The 14,786-nt window shown below is 43.5% G+C and overlaps 1 protein-coding gene across 3 annotated transcripts in view; it reads left to right on the top strand.

The window, feature by feature from the left end:
- The window catches only part of EVA1A (eva-1 homolog A, regulator of programmed cell death), a 203,990-nt gene that overhangs the window by 54,115 nt on the left and 135,089 nt on the right, over positions 1-14,786 (top strand). For 2 of the 3 annotated variants that reach the window (XM_063424118.1, XM_063424127.1), the window contains exons 2-3: positions 2,315-2,529; positions 12,740-12,863. In XM_063424118.1, the coding sequence (XP_063280188.1) occupies positions 2,315-2,529; positions 12,740-12,863 (339 nt within the window). The remainder of the gene's footprint in view (positions 1-2,314; positions 2,530-12,739; positions 12,864-14,786) is intronic. The other variant, XM_063424129.1, reaches the window with a different exon arrangement.

Genomic DNA, 14,786 nt, shown 5'->3' with positions numbered 1-14,786 from the left:
GCATAGTTGGCTCACTTTTGAGGGAGAGAGCTGAACTAATTCCAGGACTAGGTGTGTAGCACCCCTGGGCCGTGTAGTCTACTGGCTGGGAAAGGAAGTCCACCCCAGAAGTTCATTTTGTCCCAGGGTGCTTCCTAGAACAAGTGAAATAAAGGCAAAAAAATTAGATAGTGCTTTTTCCTGATCTGATGCAGCCCTGTCACTCACTCTGATAACTAAGGCTGTGTCTCAGCTTTTTTTCTTATGAGCAAATGCTACCCTGGGGACTTGGAAATTAATATGCTGATTTGAGTAAATATTTATTTGGCACACGCCTCGAGACACTGCAGCAACAGAACTGTTAAGTAAGAACTACAGGCTAAAATTTAGAGAAATCAGAGAATCCAGCCCCCACAGTGGCAACTTGAATGATGAAGCTAAATTACAGTGTGTTGGTTTTCTCTAAGAAGAATAATTGTAGTTGTTTTAGACACTTTGAAGTTTGTAGATACTTTTCAGCACTCCTGAGCTAGGTTTTGGTGTTGGCATGGAAGAAGAGCTATTCCTAGTAAAAGGTCTGGATATGGGTCATCTAGAAGTAAAAAATTAAGGAAGTGGGATGTAATTACTGTTTTAAAGTACCTAAAGGTATAGACAAAATGGAATCAATCTTCTCTCTGAAAGGTTTCACCGTGACAGTTGTTAAGCTTTGGCACAGGGTGCTCAGAGAGGTTCCACCCTTGGGGATGTTCAGAACTGGGAAGGCTGGACTAAGTTGGCCTTGCTTTGAACAGAAGGCTGGACTAGATGATTTGATTATGGCTCACCAAGAGAATAGTCATTATTTTTTAAAAACAAGTTTTTTGTTCCATTTTAGGAATTTCTCCAGGGATTTATTTCTTTTAATTGCTTTGTCTTTTTTCTTTATTCTATCTCTTAAAGGTATAGCAGCAGCTGTCCCACCATGTCCTCTCTCTGTCTTCCTCCACAGAGGAAGAGGAAGATAGGGACAGGCACTGTGGGGTGGCTGCCTGTCAGCTTGTGTTGGTGGCAGTAGTGGGAAGGGGACTTTAAAACCCATTGCAGAGAGGAGATCTGTGGGGTGAAGGAACCATGGCTGACACTGAAGTGGGACACGCTGTAGTGTTCCCTGTATGGAGGTCTCCCTGTCAGCAACACTTCCCTGAGTGTGGCAAAGTCAGGATTGTTTGGGAGTTCCCATGGCAACCTGACTGTAATCAGCACTTTTGACTCAGTGTAAATTTAATGAGACTTTGTCCCTTTGCTTTATTCTTGTCAACAACTTCATTATAGCGGATAACATAATCCTCTAAGAAACAAAGAGAGATTTGGTTCTGTGCAGTGTTTTTCTTCTGAAAAGATTGTGACTGTGCAGAATTAAAGAGAAAGCAAAGCTCTGAGGAGGTGTCAAAGGCCTAGAACAGAATGGGCAGCCAGAAGAATTAAAATGGTATAATGTGAGAGGAGATCAAAGATGTGACTGGTGTGTGCCAGGATGGGATAGGACCTCATACAACCAGTGGTACCCCAATTTTCCCTGTAGTGACTCTGCATTGGCCTTTTTTGCCCATGATCATTAGTTTATAGGAAAAGTGAGGTTGGAAGGGACTTAGCTCTCTAGTCTTACCTACTGCTCCAGAATGTCACACCAGGGGGCTCAGGGCTTTATCCAGTAATGTCTTGAAAACTTCCAATAATGTAGGCTGCACAGCTTCTCTGGGCAAGCTGCTCCACTGCCTGACTGCTCTCTGAAGGAGTTGATCCGTATATCTGGTCTAAAACTCTCGTTTCCTATTGTGCCTGTTATTTCTCATTCTCCTACTATAAAGAACCTGTTATTTTCCCCCAAAGATGTCTCTTCTCCAGGCTGAAGAAGCCACTTCTTATAGGGAAAGTGCTCCAGCTTCCAGCCTTTTTGGTGGCTTTCTATACTCACCCCAGGTTGTTGAAATCTGTCTTGTATTGGAGGTCCTAAATTGCATGTGGCATCTCCAGATTGAGTCTAAATCATGAGTCTGGCTCAGCTGCATTTCCTGTAAACTTGACAGATATGCTGATGTAAATAAGTTGTATGATTTGATTAAGAGTTTAGAGCATCCAGCTGTTGCTTCCACTAAGGATATGAAACATGGCTGAATGTCAAATCACTAAGTGTCCCTAATCTCCCTGGCACTGTGTCTCTCCTTTGCACCTTTGTGAGATGAGTAATAAGATCTGCATCCCTCATTGCCTGTTATTTTTGTTTGTTGGCTGCACTGCTGTAAATCACCCAAATACTTTTCACTAATGATGGGTTTTGTCATGCTTTTTGCAGGTTACATATCACAGGTCCTAAAGAATTACAGTGACCATGCCTGTGATGGAGAATATGTGTCCCTGAGATGTCCCCACAGAACCACCATCAGTATCCAGTCCTCTTTTTACGGCCGAATTGTACCGAGTCACCAGCTGTGTCCTTCTCGCTATCCACACTCCTATGCAACTTTAGTTAAAGAAGATGTTGCCTGTTCAGTTGGCACTTCTCTTCAGGTACTGTTAAAATGCATTTCTTCATTTTGAACTTCACTTTTCCTTGGCCAGGCAGCAGCTGTCAGTGCTGGTGCTGCACAGACCTGTCTTAAGCAGGGAGCTCTGACATCTCACACAGCTTAGTGGATAATTCATCCTTGTAGTTTAGACAATGGTGAATTTCTTGGTTTTCCTGCAACTCTAGTCAGTGACAGTTCAGGAATGTGGTTGAAGGAGAATTACACTTCAGGGCTGCCTTATGTTTGACTGGGTTTGAAGAGCATTATTTTTTTTTTTTCCTTCCCGATTATTAGCTTTTCCAACACATTCAGAAACTGCTGTAGCATTCTTTTTGCTTTAGATCCTGTTTCAAGAGGCTTTTACTTTGGTAGCTTGAAACCCAGAGAGAATCCTTGGCTTTACTTCTTGTGGCTCATTTGGCTCTTAGGTCCCTGTAAGTGGTCATACACCACTCAAACTTGTCACATCCCGCAGGAGTTAATCAGCCCTGACCATTTGTGTAGGGAAAGTTGTCTCTGTGTATCGTCCCAAGAGCACATGTGACGTCAGGAAATCAAAGGATTATTTGGAAGGTGCCAGTGTTACTCAACTGCCAGTAGGAGCAACTAAAATTAGAAACATGAGTTGGCTGATGTTGTTGAGATGAATAGGGTCTGCTCCTGGGCGTTGAAACAAGCACAATTTTTTCCAAGTGCTGGATTTGGGACAGTGAAAACTTTTGGGTAAAGCTCTCAGTCATCCAGTGTGTTTATGGCTTAGAATCAATAATAACTCATAATAAAAATTTATAGCAGACTAGATTAATGAACCTACAGGGTTAGTAAGTAATTTCTTTTATAATTTGGCTAAAGGCCAGAGTTTTCCACATCACTTCTTGCTCTTGCATCCAGGGTTTTTAAGAGACATTTACAGCATTTTTAAAAAAGTTGATGTGAGTGCTTTGGCTTCCAAGTGCCAGTGGTAAATTCTCAAGAATTTGCACAGGGCTGGTGTTTGGCTGTAGTGTAACCCCTCAGCTGACAGATGTGAAGTTGCTCTCATGACACTTCCACTGCACAGCAAAGGACTGAGCTGTAGTATGGGAGGATGTGGTCCTTATCAGTGGAGAGTTTTCCCAGATATGATAACAAAAGTTCATAATGAAACAGACGAAAGGCAGTTGTGTTCTTTAGGGTGGGAGAACATGGAGAGAAAGGTTTGGCAGAGGCTAGAATTCCCTTCTTTTATTGATTTACTGAAAAATTTACTTGCAACATTTCATTTACCAAGGTGATTGATAGCTATGAACATTGCCTCAACCCTTATGGGTGAGTGGCCCACTTAAGGCATCTGGAAGAACTTGAGAAGAGGGAAGATATTACCCTAGGCTTTCCATTTCATGGTTTTATGTGTAGGAGGGATTGAAAAGAAATCCTTACCTGCCTCTCTTAGCTTTTTATGTACTCAGACCTGTTCCACATTAGCTTTGCCTTCAATACTTAGGTGGCTTGTGTTTATCAGAGCAAGAATTGTGTTCCCTGTATGTAGTCCTGAAGGAGATCCCTTGTGCAGTACATTTGTTACACAACTGAGGCCAAAACACTATTATTAACCCATTTTTGGGGATGCAGATGTGCTGGGAAAGTAGCTGACGTTCTCTCTTCTGCCACAAATTTCTTAGGACACCTTTGGAAAGTTCCTGGGTCTTTTTGGAGGAGACTCACAGCCTCTTTGGTATCCCCAGATGTGGCTTTGATAGCTCCATGCATTGTGGTTGCCCAGCATAGGATGAGTTTGAATGCTAGAGATGAATCTCATCTCCTCTCTCAGTTCTGGAGGGGGTGAGGCCTCTCTGAGGGTAAGCCAGGAACTCCACAAGCTGAATGGCAAGCTGCCTGCAGCTCGCTGGTAGGAAATGCATGTATGTAGGAAAATTGGAAAGCTGTAGACAAGGAAATTGTGTGTGTTTTTGTGGTTTTGCAACTCAGATATATGGCTGTTACAGGCAGGACCAATTGTATGTGTATTCTGGTTGTCAGTAATTGAAAAAGTCAGCCAAACCAAACCCTTCAAAACTGAGTATATAAAATCACAATCTAATCAAACCCATGACTGTATAAATTTGCTGCTTCTCTGGAGAGTGGCCTGGGGGGAATGTGAAGGGCTTTTATTAACTCTGTTCCCTGCAAACACTAGCTGCGAGTATAAACTCCCATTTAGAATCTCTCTCCACTGTAAATGTCCAGTTCAGACATTGTTTCTATGTTAAAAAGGGAAAAGAGTTGATTACACTGAGACAACCACTACTAATTCAGCTTTATGTGATTGGCTGCCAGGATTCCTTGCTTTAGTTACTTGTTTTTGTTTGAAATGAAATACAGACCACCTGGGAGAGTATGTATGAGACATTAAGGCAGTGACCCAGTGACCCCAGACTCGATATTTCTGCTATTCTAACACTGTAATGTCACATTCAGTGGGAGCTTTCCAAATGCACAAAGAATTTAGACATTTGTAGAATAATCACAGATTCATAGAATGGTCTGGGTTGGAAAGGACCTTAAAGATCACCTTGTTCCAACCCCCTGCCATGGGCAGGGACACCTTCCGTTGGATCAGCTTGCCCAGAGCCCCATCCAGTCTGGCCTTGAACACTTCCAAGAATGGGACAGCCAGAACTGGGCAGTCTGCTCCAGTGCCTCACCATACTCTGAGTAAAGAATTTCTTCCTAATATCTAAAATATCTAAACTTACCCTTCACCTCAAGGCCTTTCTCCCTCGTATGACTGCACACCCTGCTTGTAAGGCTCTTGTAAGCCCCCTTTATGCACTGGAAGGATGAATTCTGGATCAGTATTTCTGATGCCACTTGTTTTCAGCAGTGAAGCACTCTAGGTCTGTATGGAAGAAAGTCTAATGGTTGGCTGAAATGATTGCTTATTACCAGAAAACTATCTTACACTTTACAGCTGATTACCTGCAACTTTCTCATTTTGATAAATTGGCAGAAAATAAAACCACAGCTTATTTGTAAGGAAAACAGAAAACCCTGGAGAGCCACTTAATTTGTTGTGCTTCTGCCCCCTGAAATTTATCAAAGATATTGAGGGCTAACTTCTCTCTTCATATGCACAGGTACTAAAATCAGCAGATAGATGCTCTTTCAAGGGCAATATTTTACCATGTCACTCATTTCCCCAAGAGGAGCTGTGCTTAGTTGGTGCTCTGGAGCTGAATCCTGACTCTCCTTAGAAAGATTAGCTGATCTGGGAGGGCCTGTGGGCATGGCCTGTGCCCTGGATCTCTTTCAACACTCCCCAGGACAACCAGTCTTGGTGACAAGGATCACTAGTGCTGCTGATTTGGTATTTCCTTCTGTCCTTTGAGCAAGAGACAGGGCACCTCTGCTGCCACCATCTCCCCTCCAGCAGCTCTACAAAAGAGAGCAGATTCCTTGCATGCTGACCACAGGATTCCCTGAACCCTTCCTTCGCCCCTTTTTTTTTTTTTTATTTTCACCCACTAGGGAGGTTTCTGTGAAAACAAAAAACCAAAAAAACCACCACCACCACCCCCACCAACAACAAAAAACAAACCCCAAAATCCCCCCAACAAAATAAACAAAAAACCCCAACAAAAACCACAAAACCAAAACCAAAACAAAAAAAACCCCAACAAACAAACAAAAAACAAAAGAAAAAAAAAGAAACAAAAGGGAGCAGGCCTCTTTGCTGATGGAAAGATGAGACAAACTTTCCAGAAGTGGCTCTCAAAGCACAAGCCAGCTGTTGATCACAAAAAGTGAGGGCTGGTGTTTCTGTTTCCAAAGTAGATTTTGTTTTAACCAATTATTCTGGATTAAAAGTAAAATGGCAAGTAGAAGGAAACATTCCCAGCTGCTCCACCGGTCTTGACAATGGCTCCTGACATGTGCAGTCACCAGATATTGCATGGTCCCACTGATGTCACAGCCCTAAGTGGCCTCAACAGGAATGAGAAAGGGCCCTTTCTCATGACTCTAAACATCTGTAAGATGATGTTGGTCAGGGAGAAAGAAGGAAGAAATTGGTAGAAAGGAAGAATAATGGTCACCACTGGGAGGAGAACCCATTATTATATTGCGTATTAGAGCTCCACAGTTTCTAGGCAGTTTGAACAAGGAAGGTTTCAGTCTCAGAAATGTCAGTGGACTAAAGAGCAGTGTGGGCAACTCTTTTTCAGACCATATTAATTACCTTGCAGAGGATGGTGAGCACTGAGCTCAGTGTCAAGGAGAGGTTACTGCACTGCCAAAGTTGCTGTTAATCACAAAACCCGTGCAGTTTCATTCATGAATCTTGCCTAAGCTGAAATGGAACTCTCTGGCAAGTGGCTCCCCCAGCTAATTATTTGCAAGTAGAACAGTTGGATGCAGAGGTCACAGACAACCTCTGAATTGCTGTGTCTGAAATCTTTGGCTTGACTGAAGTAGCTCATCAGAGCACAGTGATTATGTCCAGCAGGAGAAGAGGCACTGGAGGCAGAGGTGGCCAGAGCAGCCTGTCTCCCTGATGAGGCAGGACTGCTCCCTGGGGTGTAAGCCTCCTAATGCTTTGTTTACTCTAAATTTAAACTTTCCAAGTCATGGGGCTTCCATCACTGCCACTAAGACCCTGCTTGACAGTGTAATGGTTTGCTCCCAGGGATTTTTTTTCCACTTTGTGTTTTAAGCTTTCCCTTTCTTTAATCCCATGACTTCTGGTTATGCATTCTTTTGTATTTCTTCAGCTTAGACATCCTCTCCCTTTGAAGTTGACCCTGCATACAGATTAAGTTTCCTACTGTTAGAAAATGTAGGTAATGTTAATTAGGTGATATTTGTAATGCAGCTTTTATCAGGTCCTTCTATTTGGTGAACATGTTGCTGCTCTTTGTGAATTGCTGTTCTGGGCTCTTTCAAGGCCCTGCCAGAGGAGCACTGGTGAATTCTGCTGATATTTTAACATCCCAGCCCACTGCTGTCTGCTCTACTGTCCAGCTGGTGTTTATTACTCCCATAGCAGAGCTGGTGACAGGGAATGCATGCCCAGTTTTCAATTCTTTATTTCACAGTCTAGTATGTTTATGTGCATCACCAAATATGTGGGCATAGTTCCCTCCTACTGACTGCTGTGAGCACTGCAAGGTCCATGGGAGAGTGATAAGAGATAGCAGAGCACTAAAATCTGCCATAGATCAGGATTCAGGGCTTTTGATCTCTTCAAGTGATGCACAGATGGAATGCAGTAATTTGGGCAAAGCTGAACTAGTTTCTAGTGGAGCAGGCTGGAAATGTGGCTTGATGAACCATCAGCAGGTACCTGCACCTCTTAGCATGGATTTCACTTTCTCAGGTAGTCTGTCCTTCCCTGTTGCTGATTTTTGGAAAATCTTGCTCTGTGGACTTCAGTTATTTCCATGAATGAATAGAGATGAATGCTCAGTGTTCAGAAACAGGACCTGTAAATAAGTTTTCAACTTGCAAGTACTAAGTTTATAGTGTGTTTTAAAGTATTACCAGTGTTCAAGGGTACATAAAAGAGTATCAAAATTCAAATGAAATGTGACATGAAGCCATTATGAATGTACTGTGCTGTAGGGAGAGATCCTGCTGCATTGTTTGTTGCATTTACTTCTTCTCATTGCAAAAACCCTGAAGGTGCACCAATATAAATGTTGGTGTAACTCCATCATAATGGCCATGCCTGGACTGAATTTGACTTAAAAATGCTTCAAATTACTGGTATCTTCTTGCATAAAGTTCTTAGCACAAATCTCTGCCCATCTTCATTTGACTGCACATGGCTCTGATACATTGATGTAGCTTGCTGTGGGAGTTACTCTCTCAGCAGCACACAGTTTGGGCAATTATTTAGTAGGGCTCCTCTGTGTAATTTCATGCATGACTGACATGCCCTGCAGTCATCCTTATGGTCCTTTGAAGATGGAGGCTGTGCAGGGGCAGCCCCTGGCAAAGTCCTGGTTCCCTTTGAGTTTCACCATTGGCTTCTATGGGTCCAAAGCTTCACCCTGAGCGTGTTGAATCTATGAACTGCTCCGAGGGACCAAGAACTGAGATAGGTTTAATTGCCTTGGGTGTTGAGCTCAGTTGTGGTTTATTTTAAGTGTGCAGGGGAAGCACTTCTTGAGGAGTGATTTGAAGAGACAGGCTAAAAACGAGCGCACCCTTGGGAATGGCTGGGGATGGCCTCCTTGCAGAGCTGGCATCCAGCTCCTCATTTAAAAGGTTGTTATCTAATGAGCACAAGCAATTACTTAGCTAATGAGCACAACAAAATGAGCATGAGAAATGTGTTTCATCTGCAGTGGCCACTAGAAAGACATGATTTTGAGCTTGAGGCTGCCCTTGCTTTAAGACCCAGGTCACCACAGGAAGATTAATCCAGGGCATAAATCACAGGGGTTAGATTAGTGTTTGTTTTACTTGAATTCACTTTTCTTGCTCTCTTATCTCCTCTAAATCTTGCAGCTTCTTAGCTCAGTCATGAACCAGGGGATGGAATGGGTTTAAACAGCCACAACTTCCCTCCTGAGCACTGGCTGTCAGCCCTCAGGCCTGATTTACCACTGTAACGCAATTATAAAATGGCACAGTGCAATTAATGTGTCTTCCCTCCCCTTTCATGCCAGACAGGAATTCCTGAATTCCTCCTCCACCTTCTTCAGTTGCAGTGATTTTCATAATATAATCTAAACCGAGGTGACTTTATTTGGCTTTAGTCAGGGATCTACCAGACTTGGAGACATAAGGAGCTGATTGTACCTCCCAGTTAGGGGCGGTTCTGTGGGCCTGTTGCCATTCCTGTGCAAGTCCAGCTTGTTTGTGGCCTCTTTCTGGTTGGATTTGTGGTTGTGTTTTCCCACCTTTTCTGCTGACTGTGACAACCAGAACAACAAGGAAAACATAGAATGAATTGCCTGCATTTTCCCATCCATTGAGCAAAAGCCATGTGAGCTCAAGACATTCCCTCACTACCAAGTGGACTCCCAGCTTTCCTGGTGTCAGTCTAGCTGATCATCTGCAAATACTTCAGAAAAAACATCTGACATTTGCCAGAGCTCTGATACTGCTTAGATGTATGATTTTTGAGAGTAAGGCCAGAAAGCCAAGGTTTTGGCTTCTGGTGAACACCAGAACCCCTGGACCTGCAGGGAGCTGTACCTTTGGGGGATCATCTGGTCACACATGTTCTGCACAGTGTATAAGAAGATGCTGGTACATAGCACATACTTATGAAAACAGTGGGAAATAAAATTTCTGTGCATGCAAGGAGAAGTAAAAATTGTATGTGCAAGTTTTTAAGTTAACATTAAGACTGGTATAACAACGTTTTTAAATTTTTAATCAAGAAAATACATTATCAATTACAGCTAATTTTCTTTGCATTTTTTTCTTGATGTATTCCACTGAGAATTGAACATTTTTTAAAAAATTTACTCTTTATGGATATATTTCATTATGCATAAGGCATTACTCAAATAGTGTACAGGAAATCAGAAATCTTAATGATTTTTTTTATATTTTCAGGAAAAATGTTGCCCTTTAGGGGAGGTAAAATAGAGTTATGCGAATGAGAAAGAAATATTGATTTCTTTCCCCCCATGAAACTTCTCAGAGTCATGGCTATTGTCAAATTAAATTGGAACTGTAGCTAAACACTGTAACAAATTAGTAAATGGCATATTGAGCCCCAAGAACACTTCACTTTTTTCTGTGGTCTCACAATGGCAGGGATAACTTTTGCTCCTTAATTCAGTTACAAATTTCTCCCTAAGGCTTTGTTTTTTGCTGCCCTTTTCCACCCTTTGCATACCACAGGATGTAAACTCAGGAGGTTTCACTTATGTGGAATACAAAGAATAAGCAAGAGCTGCCAAAAGTTAGAGCAGAGCCAAGACAAAGTGGCACTACCTGGAGGCTGCTGTGTCCATGGTTCTCTGAGGTCAGTGAATTGTTGTCTTTGCTCCTGAGGCTGAGCCTGAGGACAGATGAACAAGTGCTGCTGAGATATCTCAGCTGAGGTTTTCAAAGTTGTTTTCTTGTTGGTCTAACTCAGTCTCTGCTGAAACCCAGGGAGGTTTTTTAACTGGTTTTAATGGTACCAATGACACAACACTGAAGGCTCTTGAAATGTCCACCCATCTGCTGTGAACAGGTTTGTAGATCAAAACCCCAAGTCTACTGCCTTTGAGGGAGGAAAGCTTCCCTAGAGGGAAAGGAAACATTTGGGATCCTGCTTCTTTTCCTTTGCTCAGTACTCTTAGTTGTAGTTGTGTGTAAGCATGGCTGTCCAACATCAGAAAATCCTTTCAGGTGCACAATGATTCGGAGAGAATTTCTCTCCATATGTGTAGCCCTCCAGAGTTGTTTCAGTTGTTCTTTGCTTTTTGAGATGAAAAGAGATATCTGTGCTGGATCCTTGCTTAAATTCCTTTGCAACTCACTGGATTTTGCATTAAATTAAATTTCACATGCTGAGTGAGCAGCCAACCCTTTGAGCCTAGAGGAAAGAATATGCTGTTTCTATGCATTTTAACGTGACGGTCAAGCTGGGGCTAATGCTCCCAGGCACCTCCTTCAGTGTTCACCTCTCAGCCTTTCCAGCCTGCATCCTGTATTTTTAAATGAGATGCCTGCATTTTATTACCTTTGTAAGTGGAAAACAACAGCATATGTTTTCTGCCTGCTAGAAAAGGCCTGGATTGTTTTGGTTTGAACTTTAAAATAAAGGTCAGACTTGAGGCAGGCATGAATTCTTGCATGTGTCAGCCCAAAAGGTGAAAGCTTTAGGAAGTTATGAGCAACTGCAAATGAGGCAGCTTCAAATTGCACTTGAAACTGGAACAGCTGTTGTTCAGAGCATGACATTCAGAGTTATAATGCTAAAGATTCTATATATTACATTCAGGGAGAACTCAAAAATAGAAAGTAGTCACTGAAGCAAAAAGAAAATTGGTTTGGGTGGCACATGGTGGAGCAGGAACAACCTTTATGTTAATGGCACAGGGAGAAGATTGTGGGAAAGCCCAAATATCGAGGTGGGTGTAAGAAAAGTGAGCAGAGAGAAGACAAAAGAGACCAGGGGAGTCTAGGGGAATTTCTGAGGAAGGATTTTCCAGTGCTTCCTTGCAAGTGAAAATTAATTGTTTTGGGGCTGGAATTCACAGCTCTGTATCACAGGGACTTAACGAGGCTGGTGGATTACCTCGCTCTGTGGTCTCAAAATGCTCTGACAGATTCATGTGTGTCAGGCAAACATTATGGTAATTTTAGCACTTTAGGGGCTCTACAGGAGTATATAAATACCACCCTAGCCATCCAGCTGAATTTAAAACTTAATTACTGCCCCACTCAATAATATTCTCCCCCTCCACCACTGCTTTAGAGGATCACAGGGTTAAAAGAAATCATTAATCTTCCTTAATGAAGCGATTTTCTAGCAGGAGACAGAATGTCTTACCCCTGCGGATTCTGAGATGGAGTTTTTGTGAGTGTTATGAATGGGGGAGTGGGGAGCAAGCACTAGAGGAAAAGGGGGTAGGACCCAATATGCTAGTAGTGAGAGAAGCCCCTGACTCACAGCCCCTTCCTGAGTTTAGCTAAAAGAATGTAATAATCATGGGGGAACAGGAATGAACCATATTAAAAACTGACTAAGTTGGCTGTATAACAGTTTTCCCACCATAGGTACTAATTTTTGGAATACCACCAATTTATATATATATTTATACCAGCTTTTATATAACTGATACAAGAGCTGTCTTGAAATTGTGTATCTCCAGAGAAATCTAAACCAGGTTGTTGATGGCAGAATTCGAGTCTTTACTTTTAACTGTCAAGGTGGATCCATGTCCTCAAAGCTGCTTTTCCTGGGAGTTTTATACGTTTAATTATGATTAAATGGCATGCAAAAGTTTCAAAATCTCTGTGACCATCCCAATGCAAATCCTTCCTTTTGCACCCAAGCAAGGGGATGAAAACCTGCTCCTTAAAACAGTGCCAGGGGCACTGAGTCTGTGGCTGCTGTGGTACCCACTGTGCTGAGCACCACCACCTGCCTCCTGCCAGGGCTGGCTGTGGAGGCAAGGATGGCCTTGCCTTGCAGCAGTTTGTCTCTGTTTGACGTTTCCTTTAGTGGGGACACTGAAGTGCTTTTGTTTCTCTGTTTCTTGTGTGCATCCTCGCTGCAGAAGATGCTGGATGAGTGCCAGGACAGGCGGAGCTGCCAGTTCCTCGTCAACAGCCGGCTGTTCGGGACGGATCCGTGCCCCGGGACCGGCAAGTACCTCCTCGTGTGGTACAAGTGCAGGCCAAGTAAGTATTTCCCTATCAGATCTGTTTGCTCCTTGAGACCAAAGCATTTTCACACTTAATACTCACCAGAGAGGCCTTCTAGGACTTGTTGTTCCCTTCCACCTCTATTTTCAGTGTAAGATAACTCCCAGTGTGGAGCGTTTCCCCTTTCCCCCTCACTTGCTGCCCTGCTGGGATGCTCGTGCTCTGTCCCCTTCCTGCTCTGTCCCCTTCCTGCTTGCCAGCAGCCCGAGTTCAGACTGTTTCTGCAGGTGCCAGTGCCAGCCTTTGCCAGCGTTATGTTCATGCTGTCAGTGGTGGGTGGGCTCCTCCTGATCCCACCTGCACCTGCCCTCCTGTCCCAGTGGGGTAGAGGGTCTTGTCCCTTCTCTGCTGCCCCTCCAGGGGCTGTGGGAGATCCCTGCCTGGGCAAAGTTTTCCTTCAGGGCTGCGTGTCTCAGGCAGGCCCTGGTGATGGTGGTGTGATGGGAACTCACCTGCCCACACTGTGCCAGAAGCCAGCTTTTAATTGCTCCCAGACCAGGCTGGGAAATGTTCACCTGTGCTTTGCATGATCTCCTGAGCTGTGCTTAAACTCAGTGGGGCTGGATGCTGGGGGTGCAGTCATGTGTGCTGCGCAGGGGTGAGCCCAGAACAGCTTTGGCTCAGGATGACCAACACCCTCTTGGCCAATTCCTGGCCCCAACAGGGGAGTTAGCACAGCCTAGACACCATTCTCCATCAGGGCTTTGGAAGCAGGTACATTATTTTGGAGATCATGTTTGATGTGGAGACACTGTGCCCACTGATGTCAGCTGGAGGGCAGGACCTGTTTGTGTTTGAGCACAATTCTGATGAGGAGCATCTCAGGGAGCTGGGAGTGTTTAGCCTGGAGAAAAGGAGGCTCAGGGAGGACCTTATCACTCTCTACAACCATGTGAAAGGAGGTTGTACCAAGGTGGGGGTTAGTCTCTTCTTCCAAGTAACAAACGATGACAAAAGAAAACAGCCTCAGGATTCACCAGGGGAGATTTAGGTAGGATCTAAAATCTGGAAAAATCTCTTTACTGGAACCATTGGAACAAGCTGCCTTGTTCCACCCTTCCAAGGGAAGTGGTGGAATCACTGTGGTTACAAGTATTCAGAAATGTGTAGATGTGGTGCTTAGGGACATGGGGTAGCAGTGGACGTGGCAGTGCTGATGGTTAATGGTTGGACTCGGTGATCTTAGAGATCTTTTACAATCTTAATGATTCTATGAACTGGACATGGCAATTAATCTGGACATGGCACTTCAGACCAGCCTCAAGATTTTTAGATGACAAAACTAACATGGCCCCAGCATCACATCAGCAATATTTTTGGGGAAGAAGCAAAAAAGGGAAAGTTTTCACAGGAGAGAAAAACAGATCTGATTTCAGAAAAGGTTTAAAACAAAAGCAGAAACATTCAGACTCTGCCAACAGCAGCACAGAGGAAGAGTTTTTGCCCCAGCAGGCAGAGACCTGTGCTAATGAAGTGAGGGATTCTGGCCAGATCTGTGTGGAATTCAAATATAAGTAGGTAATGAAGCACCTGCATTTGTTGTGGGATTTTCACGAGTGATTGTAGCATCCCTTGCTGGGTGAGAAACATCTCTTCGAGAGGGGTGATTAGCAGGGTGTTCTGACAAGTCCTCCTGAACTGCAGGGTTTGTATCAAAGCTGGCTTGAAAAATCTTACTATTGAGGCCTGTGCTGAACTTCTGAAAGTACTTCAGGACCCATCTATGCATTAATATTTATGGCTTGAAATTCTTTGCTAATTACAGATATGGTAGAAAAGAAGGAGTTTGTCAGTGTGTAGGGTGGGTGATTTTCCTGAAAGAGAGCAGGGGAAGCTGTTTCGAAGGATTTCCCCAGGACATTTTTCAGACAGCTCAAATTTTGCAGAGTGAAACAAGGT

The sequence above is a fragment of the Prinia subflava genome, chromosome 2 (assembly GCF_021018805.1).
Source record: "Prinia subflava isolate CZ2003 ecotype Zambia chromosome 2, Cam_Psub_1.2, whole genome shotgun sequence".
Taxonomy (NCBI): Eukaryota; Metazoa; Chordata; class Aves; order Passeriformes; family Cisticolidae; genus Prinia; species Prinia subflava.
The sequence above is the reverse complement of the archived record's forward strand: the minus strand, read 5'-3'. Positions and strand labels throughout refer to the sequence as shown.